The sequence below is a fragment of the Bufo bufo genome, chromosome 2 (assembly GCF_905171765.1).
Source record: "Bufo bufo chromosome 2, aBufBuf1.1, whole genome shotgun sequence".
Taxonomy (NCBI): domain Eukaryota; kingdom Metazoa; phylum Chordata; class Amphibia; order Anura; family Bufonidae; genus Bufo; species Bufo bufo.
Genome location: NC_053390.1, coordinates 292,172,500 through 292,190,108, shown reverse-complemented (window position 1 = coordinate 292,190,108; position 17,609 = coordinate 292,172,500). Strand labels below are relative to the sequence as shown.

At 45.1% G+C, this 17,609-nt stretch overlaps 1 protein-coding gene across 2 annotated transcripts in view; it reads left to right on the top strand.

Annotated features, from left to right (window-relative positions):
• Positions 1 to 7,817, top strand: part of NDRG2 (NDRG family member 2) — a 52,126-nt gene extending 44,309 nt beyond the window's left edge. Inside the window, exons 16-17 of one of the 2 annotated variants that reach the window (XM_040416740.1) lie at positions 5,623 to 5,656; positions 6,233 to 7,817. In XM_040416740.1, coding sequence (XP_040272674.1) covers positions 5,623 to 5,656; positions 6,233 to 6,404 — 206 coding nt within the window. In that variant the 3' untranslated portion in view covers positions 6,405 to 7,817. The remainder of the gene's footprint in view (positions 1 to 5,622; positions 5,657 to 6,232) is intronic. The other variant, XM_040416741.1, reaches the window with a different exon arrangement.
• The last annotated feature ends 9,792 nt before the right edge of the window (positions 7,818 to 17,609 follow it).

Here is a 17,609-nt window from a genome sequence, read left to right as displayed (position 1 = left end):
CCCCCCCCCCCCCCCTCCCTGGCCCTAGAGGCTATTTAGCATATTATAAAAGTTTTATATTTCTGCAGTAACTGAGGCATAGATAAAAGTAGGAATAGGCTAGTTGGGTTCAGCTGACATTAGCACATCGCTAATGTCAGCTAGTTTAATAGGGTTAATTGTGGTGACAAACCCTTTAAATATTACTTAAAGGGGTTGTCTGGGTTCAGAGCTGAACCCGGACATACCTCTATTTTCACCCCGGCAGCCCCCCTGACTTGAGCATCGGAGCAGTTCATGCTCCGATGCTCTCCTTTGCACTGCGCTACATCGCGCAGGGCTAAGGCATTTTTTTGGAGATCCGGTGACGTACCAGGGATCTCCATGGGGCTGCCAGGAAGCCTGGTGACGTCACCGGCACTGATGGGCGGGATTTAGCGCTGCCCTAGCCAGTAAAACGGCTAGGGCAGCGCTAAAGCCCGCCCATCAGTGCCGGTGATGTCACAGAACACACTACGATTTAGCGCAGGGCAAGGGAGCGCATCTGAGCATGAGATGCTCCGATGGTAGCCTCAGGGGGGCTGCCTGGGTGAAAATAAGGATATGTTCGGGTTCAGCTCTGAACCCGGACAACCCCTTTAATTATAAATATATTCCCAAATACCTTACATTAGTTATAAAGGCTCGTTTTGTCTACGGAGCAATGATTAGAAGAAACTAAATGGCCGCCGTCCTATTAGTACACACAAAAACTGTTCTAATCACACAGGAGGACAAGTTACTTCACAACACTGAGATAAAGAGCTGCCTCATCATCCTCTCTGCTCTGCTTGTCAGGCATTATGATCCTGAATACAGATAAGATCTTTAGCTGAATCTCTGTAGGAATTTAGTTCATGAGCAGATGTGGCTAATGAGCAGCAGCACTTGTATGCATTCTCCATTACCACAGTCTGTCCTGTCCATCCTCTCTGTACTTCATGTCTCCTCATGAACTCCATTCCCACAAAGATTCATCTATCATATTAAACTGCATTCAGGATCATAATCCCTGATAAGCAGAGCAGAGAGGAGGATGAGGCAGCTTTTTACCTCAGCGTTGTGAACTAACTTGTCCTCCTGTGTAATCAGGACAGGTTTTGTGTGTAGTAGTAGGACAGCGGCCATTTTGTTTCTCTTAATCATTGCTCCCTAGACAAAACTGCTATTATAACTAATGAAAGGTATTTGGTAATATAATTATAATAATAAAGTAATATTTACATAATAAAAGGATTCTTCTGCCATTTGGGATCAGAAGAGAATAGTCACAAATACCATGAGTCACGTCCTCTTTCTTTTGCCCCTAGACTGACTTAAGATTTGTTTAGGGATGAATAAAGATTTTGGGGGTTTTGTGTCTATGGCTGTTCTCTTCTGGGTCTGCAGACAAAATGGACAGCACACAGATATCATCCACATGCTTTTCGCATCCATATGCCCGTCCCACAGATTATAGAACATGTCCTATTCTTGTCAACTTTGTGGACAAGAATTGCCATTTCTATAAATGGGACTGAGAAAAATGCGGATTGCACACTGAAGGCATCTTTATTTTGCAGATCAGCGGTTTGCTGACTGAAAAATGGATACGTTGTGTGCAGGAGGCTTAAGTCTCCTAATTTTTGCAATTAGAAAGTAAAGTACAATCCTTCCATTGGTTTTCATTCACCTAAATTAAGGTATATTTTTGTTAGCTGGACAAAATAAACCTATTAAAAGTCTTGAAGACATTTCCCATCTGGGTAACCATATGTCTTAAAGTCCAGCTGATTTTGACTTCCATTAATGCATAATTCAGGGTGCATTCACATTACCGTTTTGGCTTTCCATTCTTCTGATCTCAGAAGAGGAGGAGGAGGAGAAATAAAACAGGATCCTGTTGCATCAGTTTGAGCCATTTCCGTCTGAGATGCGTTCTTTAGGGTACTTTCACACTTGCATTAGAGGATTCCGGCAGGCAGGGCTTATTAGCCGTTGTGTGGTGAAGTGCTAAAATTATACCGGATCCAGAAATCCGTATGCAAACGAATAGCATTTGTTTCCGGATGCGGATTCGGCTGACAAATGCATTGAAATACCGGATCTGTCTCTCTGGTGTCATCCGGAAAAACGGGTCCGGTATTTATTTATTTATTTTTGCATTTTTAAAGGCCTGTACATGCGCAGACTGGGAAACCGGACCCGTTTTTCCAGAACACTTGGTACCGGATGCAGCATTAATACTTGCGGCATTCCGGCAAGTGTTCCGGAATTTTAGTCTGAGAAAATATCGCAGCATGCTGCAGTATTTTTTTCCAACAAATACCGTAAGAGGTACTGAACTGAAGACATCCTGATGCATACTAAACGGATTGCTTTCCATTCAGAATGCATTAGGATAAAACTGAAGCGTTTTTTTCCGTTATTGAGCCACTATGACGGAATTCAATACCAGAAAACTTTAACGCTAGTGTGAAAGTACCCTTCAACAGGAGAAAAAAGTTTTGCATGCCGTAGTTTTGTTTCCGTCTAATTTTTATCTCAAGACAGAAATGGCTCAAACTGATGCAACAGGATCTGTTTTTTTACTGGATCCTGTAAAAAAAATACGGATCCGTTGCAATCCTATGCATAAGGGCTCATGCACACGACCGTATGCCCTCCGAGACATACGGTTCGTGAGCGGGCCATATGTCCCGGAGCGGCATAAATCGTGCGCACAGGAATGCACAGCATCATAGGTTACATAGGAACAGCTGGCCCCTAATAGAACAGTACTATCCTTGTCCGTAATGCGGACAATATTAGGACATGTTCTATTTTTTGACGGAACGGACATGCACACGGAGTAACTTCCTTTTTTTTGCGGACCCGTTAAAGTGAATGGTTCCGCATACGGTCCGCAAAAAAACCTGAACGGACACTGAAAGAAAATACATTCGTGTGCATGAGCCCTAAGTATGGTATTTAGGCTGAATTTCCACGCTCAGGTTTTTGGAAGCAGTTTTTTCAGGATTTGCTGTATATGTGTTGTCCATGTTATGATCTTCCTTTCTTAGGCAATTGCCACATCAGGATGATGATAACTGTATAGACAAAACAACTGCCTGCACAATGAGGAGCTGTAATATTAGGCAATGATCAGTCGAACCTCTGATTTATAATATTTAACCCCTTAGAAATGCTGCAGTCAATAGTGACAGTGGCATGTAAGGGAGCTACCATTTCAGCCCATCCAACCTCCCACTTTCCCCCCTTTAATACAATTGTGGGACATCGTTGGTTACCATGACAGTCAAGAACTAACAAAGACCCCCATGTTTGCCATTGATATCTGTCTATTAGACCATACCAGAGGTGTGTCCTAATAGGTTGCCTGTCAGTGTTACAATTCTATGGAATACTGGGTGAGGCTACTTTCACACTAGTGTTTTTGCTGGATCCGGTAAGGTTCAGCAAAAAATACTTCCGTTACTGATAAAACAACCATCTGCATCTGTTATGAACGGATCCGGTTGTATTATCTTTAAAGGGGTTCTGCTGTTTTTTTTTTAAACTGTTCTATCCTCTGGATAGATCATCAGCATCTGATCGGCGGGGCTCCAACACCCGGGACCCCTGCCGATTAGCTGTTTGAGAAGGCAGCGGTGCTGGCAGTAGCGCGGCGGCCTTCTCGCTGTTTACTGCTGGCCCAGTGACATCACGACTAGTATCAATGGCCTGGGCCGCGCTAAGCTCCATTCAAGTGAACAGAGCTTAGCCCCAGGCCATTGATACTAGCCATGACATCACTGGGCCTGCGGTAAACAACTAAAAGGCCGCGGCGCAACTGCCAGCGCCGCTGCCTTCTCAAACAGCTGATCAGAAGGGGTCCCAGGTGTCGGACCCCTGCCGATCAGATGATTATGATCTATCCAGAGGATAGATCATCAGTTTAAAAAAACTGCTGAACCCCTTTAACATAGCAAGGACGGATCAGTCATGAACTCTATTCAAAGTCAATGGGGGACGGATCAGTTTTCTATTGTGTCCCCATTGACTAGCATTGTGGGTCATGACTGATCTGTCTTGCTCCACATTCCAGGACTTGCTCTCCGTTATGAGAACGGAATGGAATACATTTTGGAGCATTCTGTTCTGTTCAGTTACATTTTGTCCCCATTGACAATGAATGGGGACAAAACGGAAGCGTTTTTTCCAGTATTGACACTCTATGACGGATCTCAATACCGGAAAATATTAACCCTAGTCTGAAAGTATCCTGAGTTGTAGTTTTTATTGGTACCATTTTTGATAATATATGAATTGTTATTCATGTTTTGGGAGGCAAAATTAATGCATTTTTTTTTTTTTTTTTGTTTTTGGGGGGGTTGTTGTTTTTTTAATACTATGTCTGTCTATACCTCCCAAAATGCAACTTAAACATCTGATCCTTTGATTTGATAGGGGTTGGTTCACATTTGTGTTTAACAGATCCAGCAGGCTGTTTCAGCAAAGAACAGTCGGCTGGAGTTAACCGGATCTGGCTAGGCCAGATACTGCCGTTCACTGCCGGACCCACTGACTATAATGGGATCCGGCCGGTGAAATGGTGGCTTTTGGCCAGACAAAAACATGGCATGCAACAGTTTTTGTGTCGCTAGATTCCATTATAGTCAATGGGGTCCTGTAGTGAGCGGCAGTATCTGGACTAACTGGCTGAAACGGCCTGCAGGATCCGTTAAACGCAAACATGAACCTATCTTTACATAATGCACAGAGCCTAATAGGTTTCTATACTTGGTGGACCTGGAGGCCGTTGTTGGGCTTTCAGCTTTAATAATAATCACTGGCACCTTACAACATGATCATGTGGGGGATGCAATAACACCTGGCTTCTGCAGCAGATGGAAGGGCACAGCTCCAGTGCCTTGCCGTCTACATGATGGACAGTACAATTACATGAGTTCACAGCAACAGGCTGCTTACCATGTTGTAATAGTCCAGTGTGTGGTGGGGAGGTGTTCAGAACTGCATCAGAAAACCTGAACAATGTGGAAATCCAGACTTGGTACTAGTTGAATATTTAAAGGGAACCCATCAAGAGTATAAAGCACCAAAGCAATATTCAAATGAACTGTAGGGTCTCATTGGGGTGAGGCTGCTTCTCTGAAGCATCACTATGACCAGCTCAAGGCAACTCCAGCACCATCTGGTACCTGTACAGTGCAATGACGTATACTGGCTTCAACCTCAACTGGACTTGCTCTGGCTGCTGCTGGAGGTGACTTGTGATGACATATGTAACCATCAGTCTGGTTAGTTGGTAAAGAGAATATACTGTAGAGGTCAATAATTCAAGTATGGAGACTAGTTTCCAAAAAAGTATTCCCTATATCCTGAATCTATAAGTGGCTTCTTCACAAGGCCACCTAAAATTCCACACTTTATCATAGTCCACTGGCATGTCAAAACCCTAAAGACCTGTCAGATGAGCTTTCTCCAGAAGTATGGATGTTTTATCCTGTAAGAACCCTATTGATGCCTGTCCAACCCCACAGGCTCTAAATACTGGCCAAGTGCTTACTGATGTTCTCAGCACTTCCAGTAGTTTTCATTTGTCTTGCTGTTTCTTTTTCCCAGTCCCCCACATTCTGGATAAGAAGCGCAGTATGGGGTGAAGTATCTTTGAAGAACCTATCAATTTTTCCATCCTCCTTCACTGCTCTTAGCCCTTGCACCCTTGCTGCCTCTTGTCACCCAGCTTCTGTCCAGGTGCTTGGGCATGACACTCACCTCACCTTTTGTGTGCTTACAATGTACTTTTATATCTTGTGTGAGCTTATACCTTAATACCTAGCTACAATCTTTTTTTGGTCAGATGAGCTGAACTCATTGCAGCTTGTTTGGACTATGGAGGATCTTTTATTTATTGGCCGACGACCCTTTGACCTGTTACCTAAGCATGGCTATCCTACTTTAGACTGCTGACCTGTAGTTTACAAGATCCCACAGCTGCACCACGTCATGTTAGTTTTGTCACTGTGTTGTCACTTTTTTTCTTAAAATGCTTTAGGAGAGCTCATAAAAAAAAAAGAAAACCGTTCACACCTTTGTTTTTTCCTGCGTATTTAGCAGAATTGTGAAACATTTTATGGAGCGGTGGTCAAGTGCTTTGGATAAACCTGAAGTAAAGATCCTTGTTTCTTCTGTCCATTCCTTCTCTCATTCTGTTGTGTTTTTCTCATTGCAGTGGCATCCTCCTGCATGACTCGTCTGTCTCGCTCCCGCACCGCCTCTCTCTCCAGCGAGGGGAATCGCTCACGCTCTCGTACCCTGTCACAGAGCAGCGAGTCGGGGGGAGGACCAACAGGAACATTCACGGAGGTGACCTGCTGAGAAGCCGTGACGCTGGGGACATGTGATCAGCCCCGCTCTGTCTGAGGGGAAGGCATTTTAGCAGAGCTAATTATGCGAATTAGGAAACTAAACCACAAACCCAGATTTCACATGAGAGATGAGATGTCTGTACCTGTCTTTCTTTCTCTCCTATCGCCAGATTTGTATTACCCCTTTTTCTGATCACTTTGCCTTTCTTCTTTTTTACTTACAATTCATATACTTGTGTAAAAGATTTGCAGGGTTGCTTATTTTGTAGTAGCATACAGCTGAATAGACTAACCCGAGATCACACGGGATATTTAAGTATCTAATGTTACTTTTTCTTCAGCATATTCTGTAATTGTTTTTTCTCCTTTGGTTGCTCTTGATCTCTCCAAAGCCAGGCAGACTACAGAACAGTTCTTTACAGTTCCACCTCTATGTATCTCTAATGCATTGTATTATCCTAACAAGCCCTCCATGGCACATTAGAACTTATAATGTGGGATAGCTTCATCTCCTATCATTATGCCCAAGAGGAATTGGGGGAAGGGGGGAGGTTCTCAAAGGTCCAACCACTGGAATACTTACATTTTTGAGGTCAGTGTAAAGATTACAGCACACAATAGAGGACGGCGCAAAATAAGACATTCATGCTATTAAGAAGCTTAAAGCTGCTGTCTTTAAGTCAACTCCCTTTACATGCTTTACCTTGAAGTAGTAGTGTTTGATGCCTTTTTTTTTCTTTTTGAATACTTTGCCATAACTCTTCCCCGCTGCCACTTGCTCAGGGTTGCTTCCATGAGTCTTAGGGGGAGATTTTACAAGACTAGTATTTGCTTTTCAGTTGTAAAACATGTAGATAAATCACAAGGTAGATGCATTTTTTTTATTTTATTTTAATAAAGGTGTAGATTGGTTGGGGACATGTATAGTTATAAGATTAAGTGTCATGTACTTCCATCCTCATTCAAAATGGTGTCCTACCAGTAATGGCCCCACTGTAGACACAAGCCGGAGATCTCCCTATCTATCATAATTTCTAGGTGTAATATCAATGAAACCTAATAATAAATGTTAGAATTGGATTTAGGAGTAATATAGAGGACATTAATAATTTAGCCAGTTATCCGCTACTCTTAAATGTATCAAAATTTTTATTAAAGGCTACAGTGTTTTGTTTTTAGCTAGAGTATGGTAATTTATGCCTTCATCAAGATCCTGAACAGCTCAGTATCACTAGTGCTAACTGCAAGCCGTGACTTCAAGAAAACAATCAGTATTGTACTATGGTCATTGTGCCAACCATACACTGTTTCACTACTTCGCCTTGCGTGTTTCTCACAACGCATAAGAATATGTATGGACACAGATTTTAAGACTATTGTCAGAAACATTATGTATCATATAGGCTTTCACTCAAAGGCAGAAGCTACTTCATCAGCTATTTATACATACAAAATAAGATCTAGAAGGCTTGCGAGTAAGAATGGGAACTTTGTTTCTCTTACTGTTAATAAAATGAGAGCTGCTGAATTTTAGCCAAGCCTAGTGCAGAATGCACCCAACATACTAATGCAGGCATGGTAAATGCTGGGTCCCCTACTCATTACAGTGGGTCCTTCAATCTACACACTCTAATGTGAAAGGGACCTACAAAGAGCAAGTATTCTCAACATTTAAGCACAGTCTTGCGCTGGTTATACAGAGTTAGATAATTGTGAGCAGATCATCAGACAATCTACTGTGTGTGTACATTGGAGAAAACATGGATTGAGCATGTACAACGTGTCCAATTTTTGTATTTTTTCTTTTCTTTTCTTTTTTCTTGCCGAGAGTGATAAGCAGTATTGAATGTGTCTGGTAGTTGACTATCCTGTCTCCATATGGTAATACAATTGCTTGTGGATCTGAGCATTTGTTTATGGGAGGTTACTCACAGTTATCTAAAGTGCAAGGCCCGCATAACCTGTATGTTCAGGGTCATATCACACGAGTTGAAGACAAGCAGCAAATCTGATGCGGTCCGTGTGCATCCCACAGTCTTCATGGGACCCACTGTAAAAAAAAAAAATATATTTTTTTTTTTTCTCGTCTGCAAAATCGACAAAAATAGGACAGGTGTTTGTTTTTTGCAGACCCATAGAGATGAATGGGTCTCTGTGCAATCTGCAAAAAAAATGCGGATCGGACAAGGCCAAAAAATAGTCGTATGCATAAGTCCAAAACCTGTGACTCTACATAGATTTTAATAGTCTTGAGATTCTGTTTGAATGATGCAGTAGTCTTCCACAGGCATACCCCTATGTGTCCAAGTTTGAGATGCTGTTTTGCATAGTTGATATTTTGTGATTCTGGCCCTACTAAAAGGTTACTCAATCTCAAAAAATTTATGTTTTTAAGTTTGTATAGAGAAAGGCACTACATCACGTTTTAATTCTGGATGTTCTGAAGAGTTGATGTATAGAAGGGGGCATTCTGTATAGGATTCATTTTGTTGTACTCTTTATATTTTTCTGTTTTTAGTTTTTTTTTTTTCCCTCACACTGTAAAATAAAAAAAATTAAAGAACTGCTTTGTGTCGTCATAAAGTTCAGTAATATTTTATTGAAGCAATTATGAGTAGCTGTGACATGCATGAGAGCCATTTCACATTTCTCTTTTCTTTTATGTTCTGAATCAAATCATTTGAAGGAACCCCTACTGGATTTAGCTTCCTTTGGACTTCGTATTGATAACATATTTGTTTTAGCTGAAAAGGAATGATCACTTCGGGTGCATTCACATTGTGTTCCCACATGTCAAGAAAAATAGTGACAATTATTAAGACTTGCATTTTCTACGCCGGTCCCAAGTCCTTCTGCGCTGCCGGCGGAAGTATCAAAATTATGTAGTAGCACAGAGCTCTAAATCAGTTTGGCGCTACACCAACCCTCTTACTGTCTAAGAAACCAATTATTCAATTGCCTCAAAACCGAAAACTTTGAGCTATGACCATTTGGATCATTTTCCTCAATACAATTACTACATCTAATAAGATTTTGTTATCTTTATCTACTTTTAGGACTTGTGTGAAAATCTTATGTAGTTTTAGGTCACATCTATGCAGAAATACAGAAAATTCTTAACAGTGCATCCGTTTCAAAGTACCACCGTAGCTACAGTGGCATGCAAAAGTTTGGGCACTCCTGGTCAAAATTACTGTTACTGTGAACAGTTAAGCAAGTTGAAGATGAAATGATCTCCAAAAGGCATAAAGTTAAAGTTGAAACACACTTTTCAAAATTTTAAGCAATATTAGTGTAATGTTTTGGTTTTGTACAATTTTAAGTGAAAAAAAGGAAAAGCGTACCTTACAAAAATTCGGGAACCCAAGGAGATTTGAGTGCTCAGATAACTTTGACCGAGGTCTCAGACCTTAAAGGGGTTGTCTCACTTCAGCAAGTGGCATTTATCATGTAGAGAAAGTTAATACAAGCCAACTAGTGCATTCTTATTATCCATATTGCTTCCTTTGCTGGCTAGATTCATTTTTCTAACACATTATACACTGTTTGTTTCCATGGTTACATCCCCCCCCCCCTCCCCTTCCTCAATCCATCAGTGGTATTCATGTTTGCACACTATAGGAAAAAAGGCCTCTCTGGTGGCCAGGACCATGGGAGTACACATAGGTCTGCGCTTTTTCCTATAGTGAGCAACCACGACCACCATTAATGGATTGCAGGGTGGTCATAACCATGGAAATGAGAAGTGTATAATGTGGTGGAAAAATGAATCCAGTCAGCAAAGGAAGCAATATGGATAATAACTATACATTTACTAAGTGGCTTGTATTAGCATTTATTATGTGGAGAAAGTTATCTGCTTTAGTGATAAAGGGATTGTAACAGTCTAGCCTGTTAGGGTTAAGGCTTGTTCACAATCATCATTAAGAAAGGCCAGGTGATGCAAATTTCAAAGCTTTATAAATACCTGAGTCCTCTAACCTTGTCATAAAAAAGCAGCAGCCATGGGTTCTTCTAAGTAGCTACCTAATACTCTGAAAATTAAAATGGATGGGGCCCACAAAGGAGTAAAAGAAGGCTATAATAAGATAGCAAAGCATTTTAAGGTTGCCATTTCATCAGGTTGAAATGTAATTATGAAATTCCAGTTAACATAAACAGTGGAGGTCAAGAGAAGGTCTGGAAGACAGACAGTTGCTCGTAGGATTGCTAGAACTGCAAAAGACCTTCAGGAAGATTTAGCAGACTGAGTTGTGGTACATTGTTCTGCTTGGCAACACCTGAACAAATATGGCTTTCATGGAAGAGTCATAAGAAGAAAACCTCCTGCATCCCCAAGACAAAATTGTGCACCAGAAGTTTGCAAAAAGAACATATAAACAAGCCTGATGCATTTTGCAAACAGGTCCTGTGGACCGATTAGGTTAAAATAACTCTTTGGCCACAATGAGCAAAAGTATGTTTGGAAAAAAAGGCATAATATTTCATGAAAAGAACATTACGCTAACCATTAAGCATGGGGTGGAGCAATGACACTTTGGGTTTGTGTTGCAGCCAATGGCTTTGGGAACATTTCATGTATAATGGAAAGAATGGATTCAATGAAATTTAGGCAAATTCCGGAAGCAAACCTAACACCAACTGTAAAAAAGCTGACGCAGAAAAGAGGTTGGCTTCTACAAGTTGGTAAGGCTGAAGTTCAGCCTGCATTTGTGGGAGGAGCTTGAGCCTTTATAAACCCCTCTGCTCTCACCTTAGTAGGCGTTCCGGTTCATGGATTTTGCACTTGTGTTTGCTACGTGTGTCTCCTTGTTCCTCCGGCCGCCTCGCGCAGAGTTCTTCTCTTCTAGTGGGTAAGTATGAGGCACTTTTGCGGAGCAGAGGACAGCAGCAGTCCGGCTCCTTACCGCCTCTTCATTCAGCGGGTGCGTTCCAGCGTGGAACGCACGCGCTTCCTGGTTCTGGTCACCGCCCGTCTCCCTGCCTTTCTGGCGGCTCGGCGGCGGGGAGCGCACCTAGGAGCCAGCACGGCTCTCTTCATATTCTGGGGGGGTGGGGGGGCCTGGTTGGCCGGCTCGCTCCTTCGGCCGAGGACGGCGCACGGAGGCGTGCGTTCCAGGGTGGAACACACTCTCCTTCCGGCACAGGCATTGCTGTCACTCGCCCCCTGGCCGGGCTCCTTGGCTGCTATGTCGGCTTGCGTTCCACGTGGAGCGCAGGCTCACAGGCAGCCAGGCCTGATAGGAAAGGGGGGAGAATAACTGGTACTTGTCGGGCTTCTCCCCGCATGCTGGCCCTCATGTTATCATTCCACATAGGTCTTCATACCACCCATGGGTCCCGGTACAGTCCTTCGCTCGGACCACACAAGCTGGTAGCCAGTCTGCTAGCAAACACCCAGGCATGAGGGTTTAGGATCTCCAGGTCGCTGCGCGGTCCTGGCCACGCTAGGGGTGGGCCCCTGGGCATGAGTCTCCCAGTCCGACCATCCCTGTCATGGTAAAAAAAAAAAAAAACCTAGGAAAAACAAAACCCGCAATAAAAAAATAAAAAAAAACGCAATATCAGTAAAAAAAAAAACTGCATTATTAGAAAAAAAACAACAAAAACCCATGGAGGTACAAAACCCGCAATATCAGTAAAAAAAAACAAAAAAAAAAACAGGGGCTCCGCATTGGGGTGCACGATCTGTAACCTAGCAGGGTGGGTATCCTGCGCAGGACTCGCTCGGCTTCCCTCGCGCTTTCTGGCACCTGGTCACGCCCAGGATTGTCTCGTCTTCCTGGTTCGCCCAGGCCACTGTTGTCGTTATGTCATAGCCGCTTATTTTGTCTCCAGGGCACTGTCGGTGGTCTTGTCACGGTTCTGGTTTTGTCACATTGTCTCCCCTGGTTCACCCAGGGCACGGTACATTCCTGGTACGCCCAGGTCTTCATGTTTCCTCTCTAACACATGGGTTTCACACACCTGTCCTTTGTCTTATCCGAGTCTTTCTAAGGGGCCATCCTTCGGCTGCTCCCCCGGTCGTTCTTTACTTTCCATGGCTTCAAGGTAACCATGTCAGTCTGCCGCCATCCGCGGGCCGCTGCTACGCGCAGCTTCTATTTCATGGCTACGCGCCTTCTGTTCTGTCAACCGCCTGGTACGCTCAGGCGGCTCTCTCCGGTCAAGTATCCGGTCCAATGCGCTCAGATGGTTACTTGACCTAGGGGTGCGCCCCATCCTGGCCAGTTCGCCTGGTTCCAACAGGTTTGAGGTCACCCGTTTCCTCTGCACTTTCAAATTTTCGCCTGTTACTTTATTTACAGGGGTTTTTCCTATTTTTCCGTTCCAATCGGTCCTATTCAGGTAAGTTCGCACTGACTCCGCCGGAGTCCCGGTCAGATGATGTTCACGCTTTTAATTGTCCCTTCATCTGTCCGGCTAGGTCAGGTTCTACTGAGCCATCCTACGGGTTCTTATTCCGCACTGCCATGTCTCGTGCTTCGGATATGGAGGACGGCCTGTCCGTCTCCGGCTCGATCATATCGGGCCAGGCGGGTCCATCATCCCTTCGGAGCTGGACCATACCAAAGCTATTGGCTGAGCTGAACCGAAGAGGCATTCCGCACCTGGCCACCGCAAGGAAGGCAGAGCTGTACAAGCTGCTCATGACCAGCCCCAGCACTTCGGCAGTGCAGCAGGAGGCATCATCCATCCAGTTGTCACTGGTGCAGCTACAGTCGACCCTATACTCCTTGGTCGACTCGGTAGCAGACGTTCGGGCAAAGGTTTCAGAGCTGGAATCCCGGCCACTCATGGCACCCGTCCCGCTGATGGCACCATCTACATCGGGTTGGCTGGCTACAGGTACGCCAAGGCCCATTCCCCAGGTGTCCCCCTCTCACTTCATTCCCGACAACCTAAAAAGAGACATTCTGGCAGGGAAAGATGTCAACCTGGCGTCAATCCTCATTGCCGCTCAAGACGTACCCGAGAACAGGGTCATCAACTGTGGCGATGTGTCGGTGGTCCTCCGGGCCAAGGACTCGCGGCTTAACCGCAAGTTGACAATCCCTGAGTTTGTCTTGGCTTTCAGCCTCTTCAGAGACATCATCTGCACCGCACAGCCGGAGAGGAGAGAAGAGCTGGACAGCTACTTGTACCTGGTCACTGACCTGGGGCACAAGTATGGTGGGTCGGCCTTCTACGACTACCATCGTTCCTTTTCGGCTAAGGCAGCATTGGCGCAATTCCAGTATGTCACCAGCTGGTCTTTGATTGACACGGAGCTCTTCTGTCGTCACTTCGCTGGCCTCAGGGCACCCAACTGTGCGACGTGTCAATCAATCTTCCACTCTTCTGAATGGTGCCCAAATAGCGCCCACCCGTCTCAGGACAGGGCCCTCCCGGGCACCTCAGGGTCTTTTCCGTCTAATCCCTCCACTGACAAACTGGGCAGACCCATTGTCTACTTGGGAAAAAGCCAGGTCTGCAACAATTTCAACTCAGGGGGGTGCTCTTATGCCAGCTGCAGATCCCTCCACGTCTGCTCCCTGTGCTTCAGGGCCCATCCACGGTCCGCCTGCCCCAAAAAGTCTGCTAAAGGGTCCTGACTAGCCGACATTAACGTGGACCTCTTGGCGGTGCTCCTTCAGGATCACCATGATCAGGACTTTGTGGCGTTCCTGTTGGCGGGCTTCCGTTAGGGGTTCCACACAGGGCTCATCACGCTGCCACAGGTTCCCTGGGAAGGCAGGAATCTGCTGTCGGCCACCCTGGACCCTCCAGCAACTAGCGAGTTGCTCCAGTCGGAAGTGGCTAATGGATTTCTCATAGGCCCTTTCCCGCTCATCCCGTTTTCTTCATGGTGAATCAACCCCATCGGCTTAGTATCGAAGAAAAAATACCAATAAAAAAAGGTTGATTTATGACCTGTCCGCCCCTCATGTTTCCGGAATCCCTAGCCTTAATTCCCTGATTCCCTCGGAGGAATTTGCCATGCGTTTCTCCTCAGTGGACGACGCAATTCAGGCCATCCTGTTGCATGGTAAGGGCGCTTGGTTGGCAAAGGTGGACATCGCCGATGCGTTTAAGCTCCTTCCCATCCAACCTCAGTTGTGGCAGTTCTACGGCATTGAGTGGGCCGGGCAGTATTTTTTCGCCAACAGACTCACGTTTGGATCCAAGAGTAGCCCCTGGTTATTCGACCAACTGGCCAAGGCGCTACATTGGATCTTGGTCCATCACGGGGGCCTCCGGTCAGTCATCCACTACCTCGATGACTTTCTAGTCGTGGAGGACCCGCAGGGCGGGTCTGGCATTTTCACCGTCCTCCTGGAGATGTTCGCCAGTCTGGCTGTTCCGGTCGCAGAGTCAAAGACTGAGGGTCCCGCTACGAGGGTCTCGTTCCTGGGCATCGTCCTGGATTCGGTTCTATTGCAGGCCAGCCTCCCGGAAGAGAAACTCGCTCAGTGTCGGGAGGTCATTTCCCAGGCAGCTTCCACGGGGTGCCTCACTAGAGTCGAGTTGCAATCTCTTCTGGGGCGGCTCAATTTTGCCTCTAGGATCATGCCCCAGGGGAGGACTTTCGTGTCGAGGCTGCTCCAGCTTCCTCCCTCAGCACCCGAGCAGGACAGCGTCATCCGGTTGGACGGCCAGGCCATGGCAGACCTGGCCATGTGGGAATTGTTCCTGTCCCGATGGAACGGCATTTCCTTTTTTGTGTCTCCTTGGTCTCCCTCCTGCCCGACTATTTTTTTCGGACGCTGCTGCATCCAGCGGCTACGCGGCTATTTGGGGTCCCCGTTGGCTAGCGAACCGTTGGCCCACTTCTATCCTAGAGGAGGCCGAGTCCATCCGCACCTCCTCCCTGTTGGAGTTGTACCCCATCGTTGCAGCAGCCCAGGCATGGGTTCACCTCTGGGCTAACTTGCCAGTGATGTTCGTGACAGACAACCAGGCCTTGGTCGACATCTTAGCAAGGGCAGGGCCAAGTCCCCCAAAATCATGGCACTATTGCGCCAGCTGGTTTGGCTGGCCCTGTCACACAACTTTCATGTGCATTGTAGCCACATTCCGGGTCAGCAAAATGTGGCAGCTGACGCACTATCCCGGTTTAATTTCACACTCTTTTTTCAGGTCATGCCAGAGGCCGAGCCGCTCAGATATCCCACCCCGGCTTTCAGTTCCCTGACAATGGACTAGGCATGCTCGTCTCTTCGGCAAGAGACCTGGTGCAGCAGTCGCTCACCCCCAGTACGGCCAGGAACTATCTTTCAGGCCTGAGAACCTTCCAGGAGTTTTCGCGTCTCTACCTGCAGGGTGGCCTGGCGGACATTCCTTTCATCATGGCCTTCATTGACCATTGTCACCACCAGTTACACCTCTCCTACAATACCATTAAGTTGTACCTGGCGGGCGTCCAACACCACACCATGCTCCGCAACCCAGGGGGCGGGTCCATTTTTTCTGCGCACGCGATTAAGGCCACCTTGCGAGGGGTCCAGAAGGGTAGGCCCAATCCCCTGTCCCGCAGACAGGGCGTCACTGGGGAGATGTTCCGGAGATTGTCTTCAGCCCTGGATGGTGCTCCTTTTGGGCCTTCTCCAGCTTGGTCTTTAACCACCTCAGCCCCCAGTGCTTAAACACCCTGAAAGACCAGGCCACTTTTTACACTTCTGACCTACACTACTTTCACCGTTTATTGCTCTGTCATGCAACTTACCACCCAAATGAATTTTACCTCCTTTTCTTCTCACTAATAGAGCTTTCATTTGGTGGTATTTCATTGCTGCTGACATTTTTACTTTTTTTGTTATTAATCGAAATTTAACGATTTTTTTGCAAAAAAATGACATTTTTCACTTTCAGTTGTAAAATTTTGCAAAAAAAACGAGATCCATATATAAATTTTGCTCTAAATTTATTGTTCTACATGTCTTTGATAAAAAAAAATGTTTGGCTAAAAAAAAAATGGTTTGGGTAAAAGTTATAGCGTTTACAAACTATGGTACAAAAATGTGAATTTCCGCTTTTTGAAGCAGCTCTGACTTTCTGAGCACCTGTCATGTTTCCTGAGGTTCTACAATGCCCAGACAGTACAAACACCCCACAAATGACCCCATTTCGGAAAGTACACACCCTAAGGTATTCGCTGATGGGCATAGTGAGTTCATAGAACTTTTTATTTTTTGTCACAAGTTAGCGGAAAATGATGATTATTTTTTTTTTTTTTCTTACAAAGTCTCATATTCCACTAACTTGTGACAAAAAATAAAAAGTTCTATGAACTCACTATGCCCATTACGAAATACCTTGGGGTGTCTTCTTTCCAAAATGGGGTCACTTGTGGGGTAGTTATACTGCCCTGGCATTCTAGGGGCCCAAATGTGTGGTAAGGAGTTTGAAATCAAATTCTGTAAAAAATGACCTGTGAAATCCGAAAGGTGCTCTTTGGAATATGGGCCCCTTTGCCCACCTAGGCTGCAAAAAAATGTCACACATCTGGTATCTCCGTACTCAGGAGATGTTGAGGAATGTGTTTTGGGGTGTCATTTTACATATACCCATGCTGCGTGAGAGAAATATCTTGGCAAAAGACAACTTTTTCCCATTTTTTTATACAAAGTTGGCATTTGACCAAGATATTTATCTTACCCAGCATGGGTATATGTAAAAAGACACCCCAAAACACATTCCTCAACTTCTCCTGAATACAGAGATACCAGATGTGTGACACTTTTTTGCAGCCTAGGTGGGCAAAGGGGCCCACATTCCAAAGAGCACCTTTCGGATTTCACTGGTCATTTTTTACAGAATTTGATTTCAAACTCCTTACCACACATTTGGGCCCCTAGAATGCCAGGGCAGTATAACTACCCCACAAGTGACCCCATTTTGGAAAGAAGACACCCCAAGGTATTCCGTGAGGGGCATGGCGAGTTCCTAGAATTTTTAATTTTTTGTCACAAGTTAGTGGAAAATGATGATTTTTTTTTTTTTCATACAAAGTCTCATATTCCACTAACTTGTGACAAAAAATAAAAAGTTCTATGAACTCACTATGCCCATCAGCAAATACCTTGGGGTCTCTTCTTTCCAAAATGGGGTCACTTGTGGGGTAGTTATACTGCCCTGGCATTCTAGGGGCCCAAATGTGTGGTAAGGAGTTTGAAATCAAATTCTGTAAAAACTGACCAGTGAAATCCGAAAGGTGCTCTTTGGAATATGGGCCCCTTTGCCCACCTAGGCTGCAAAAAA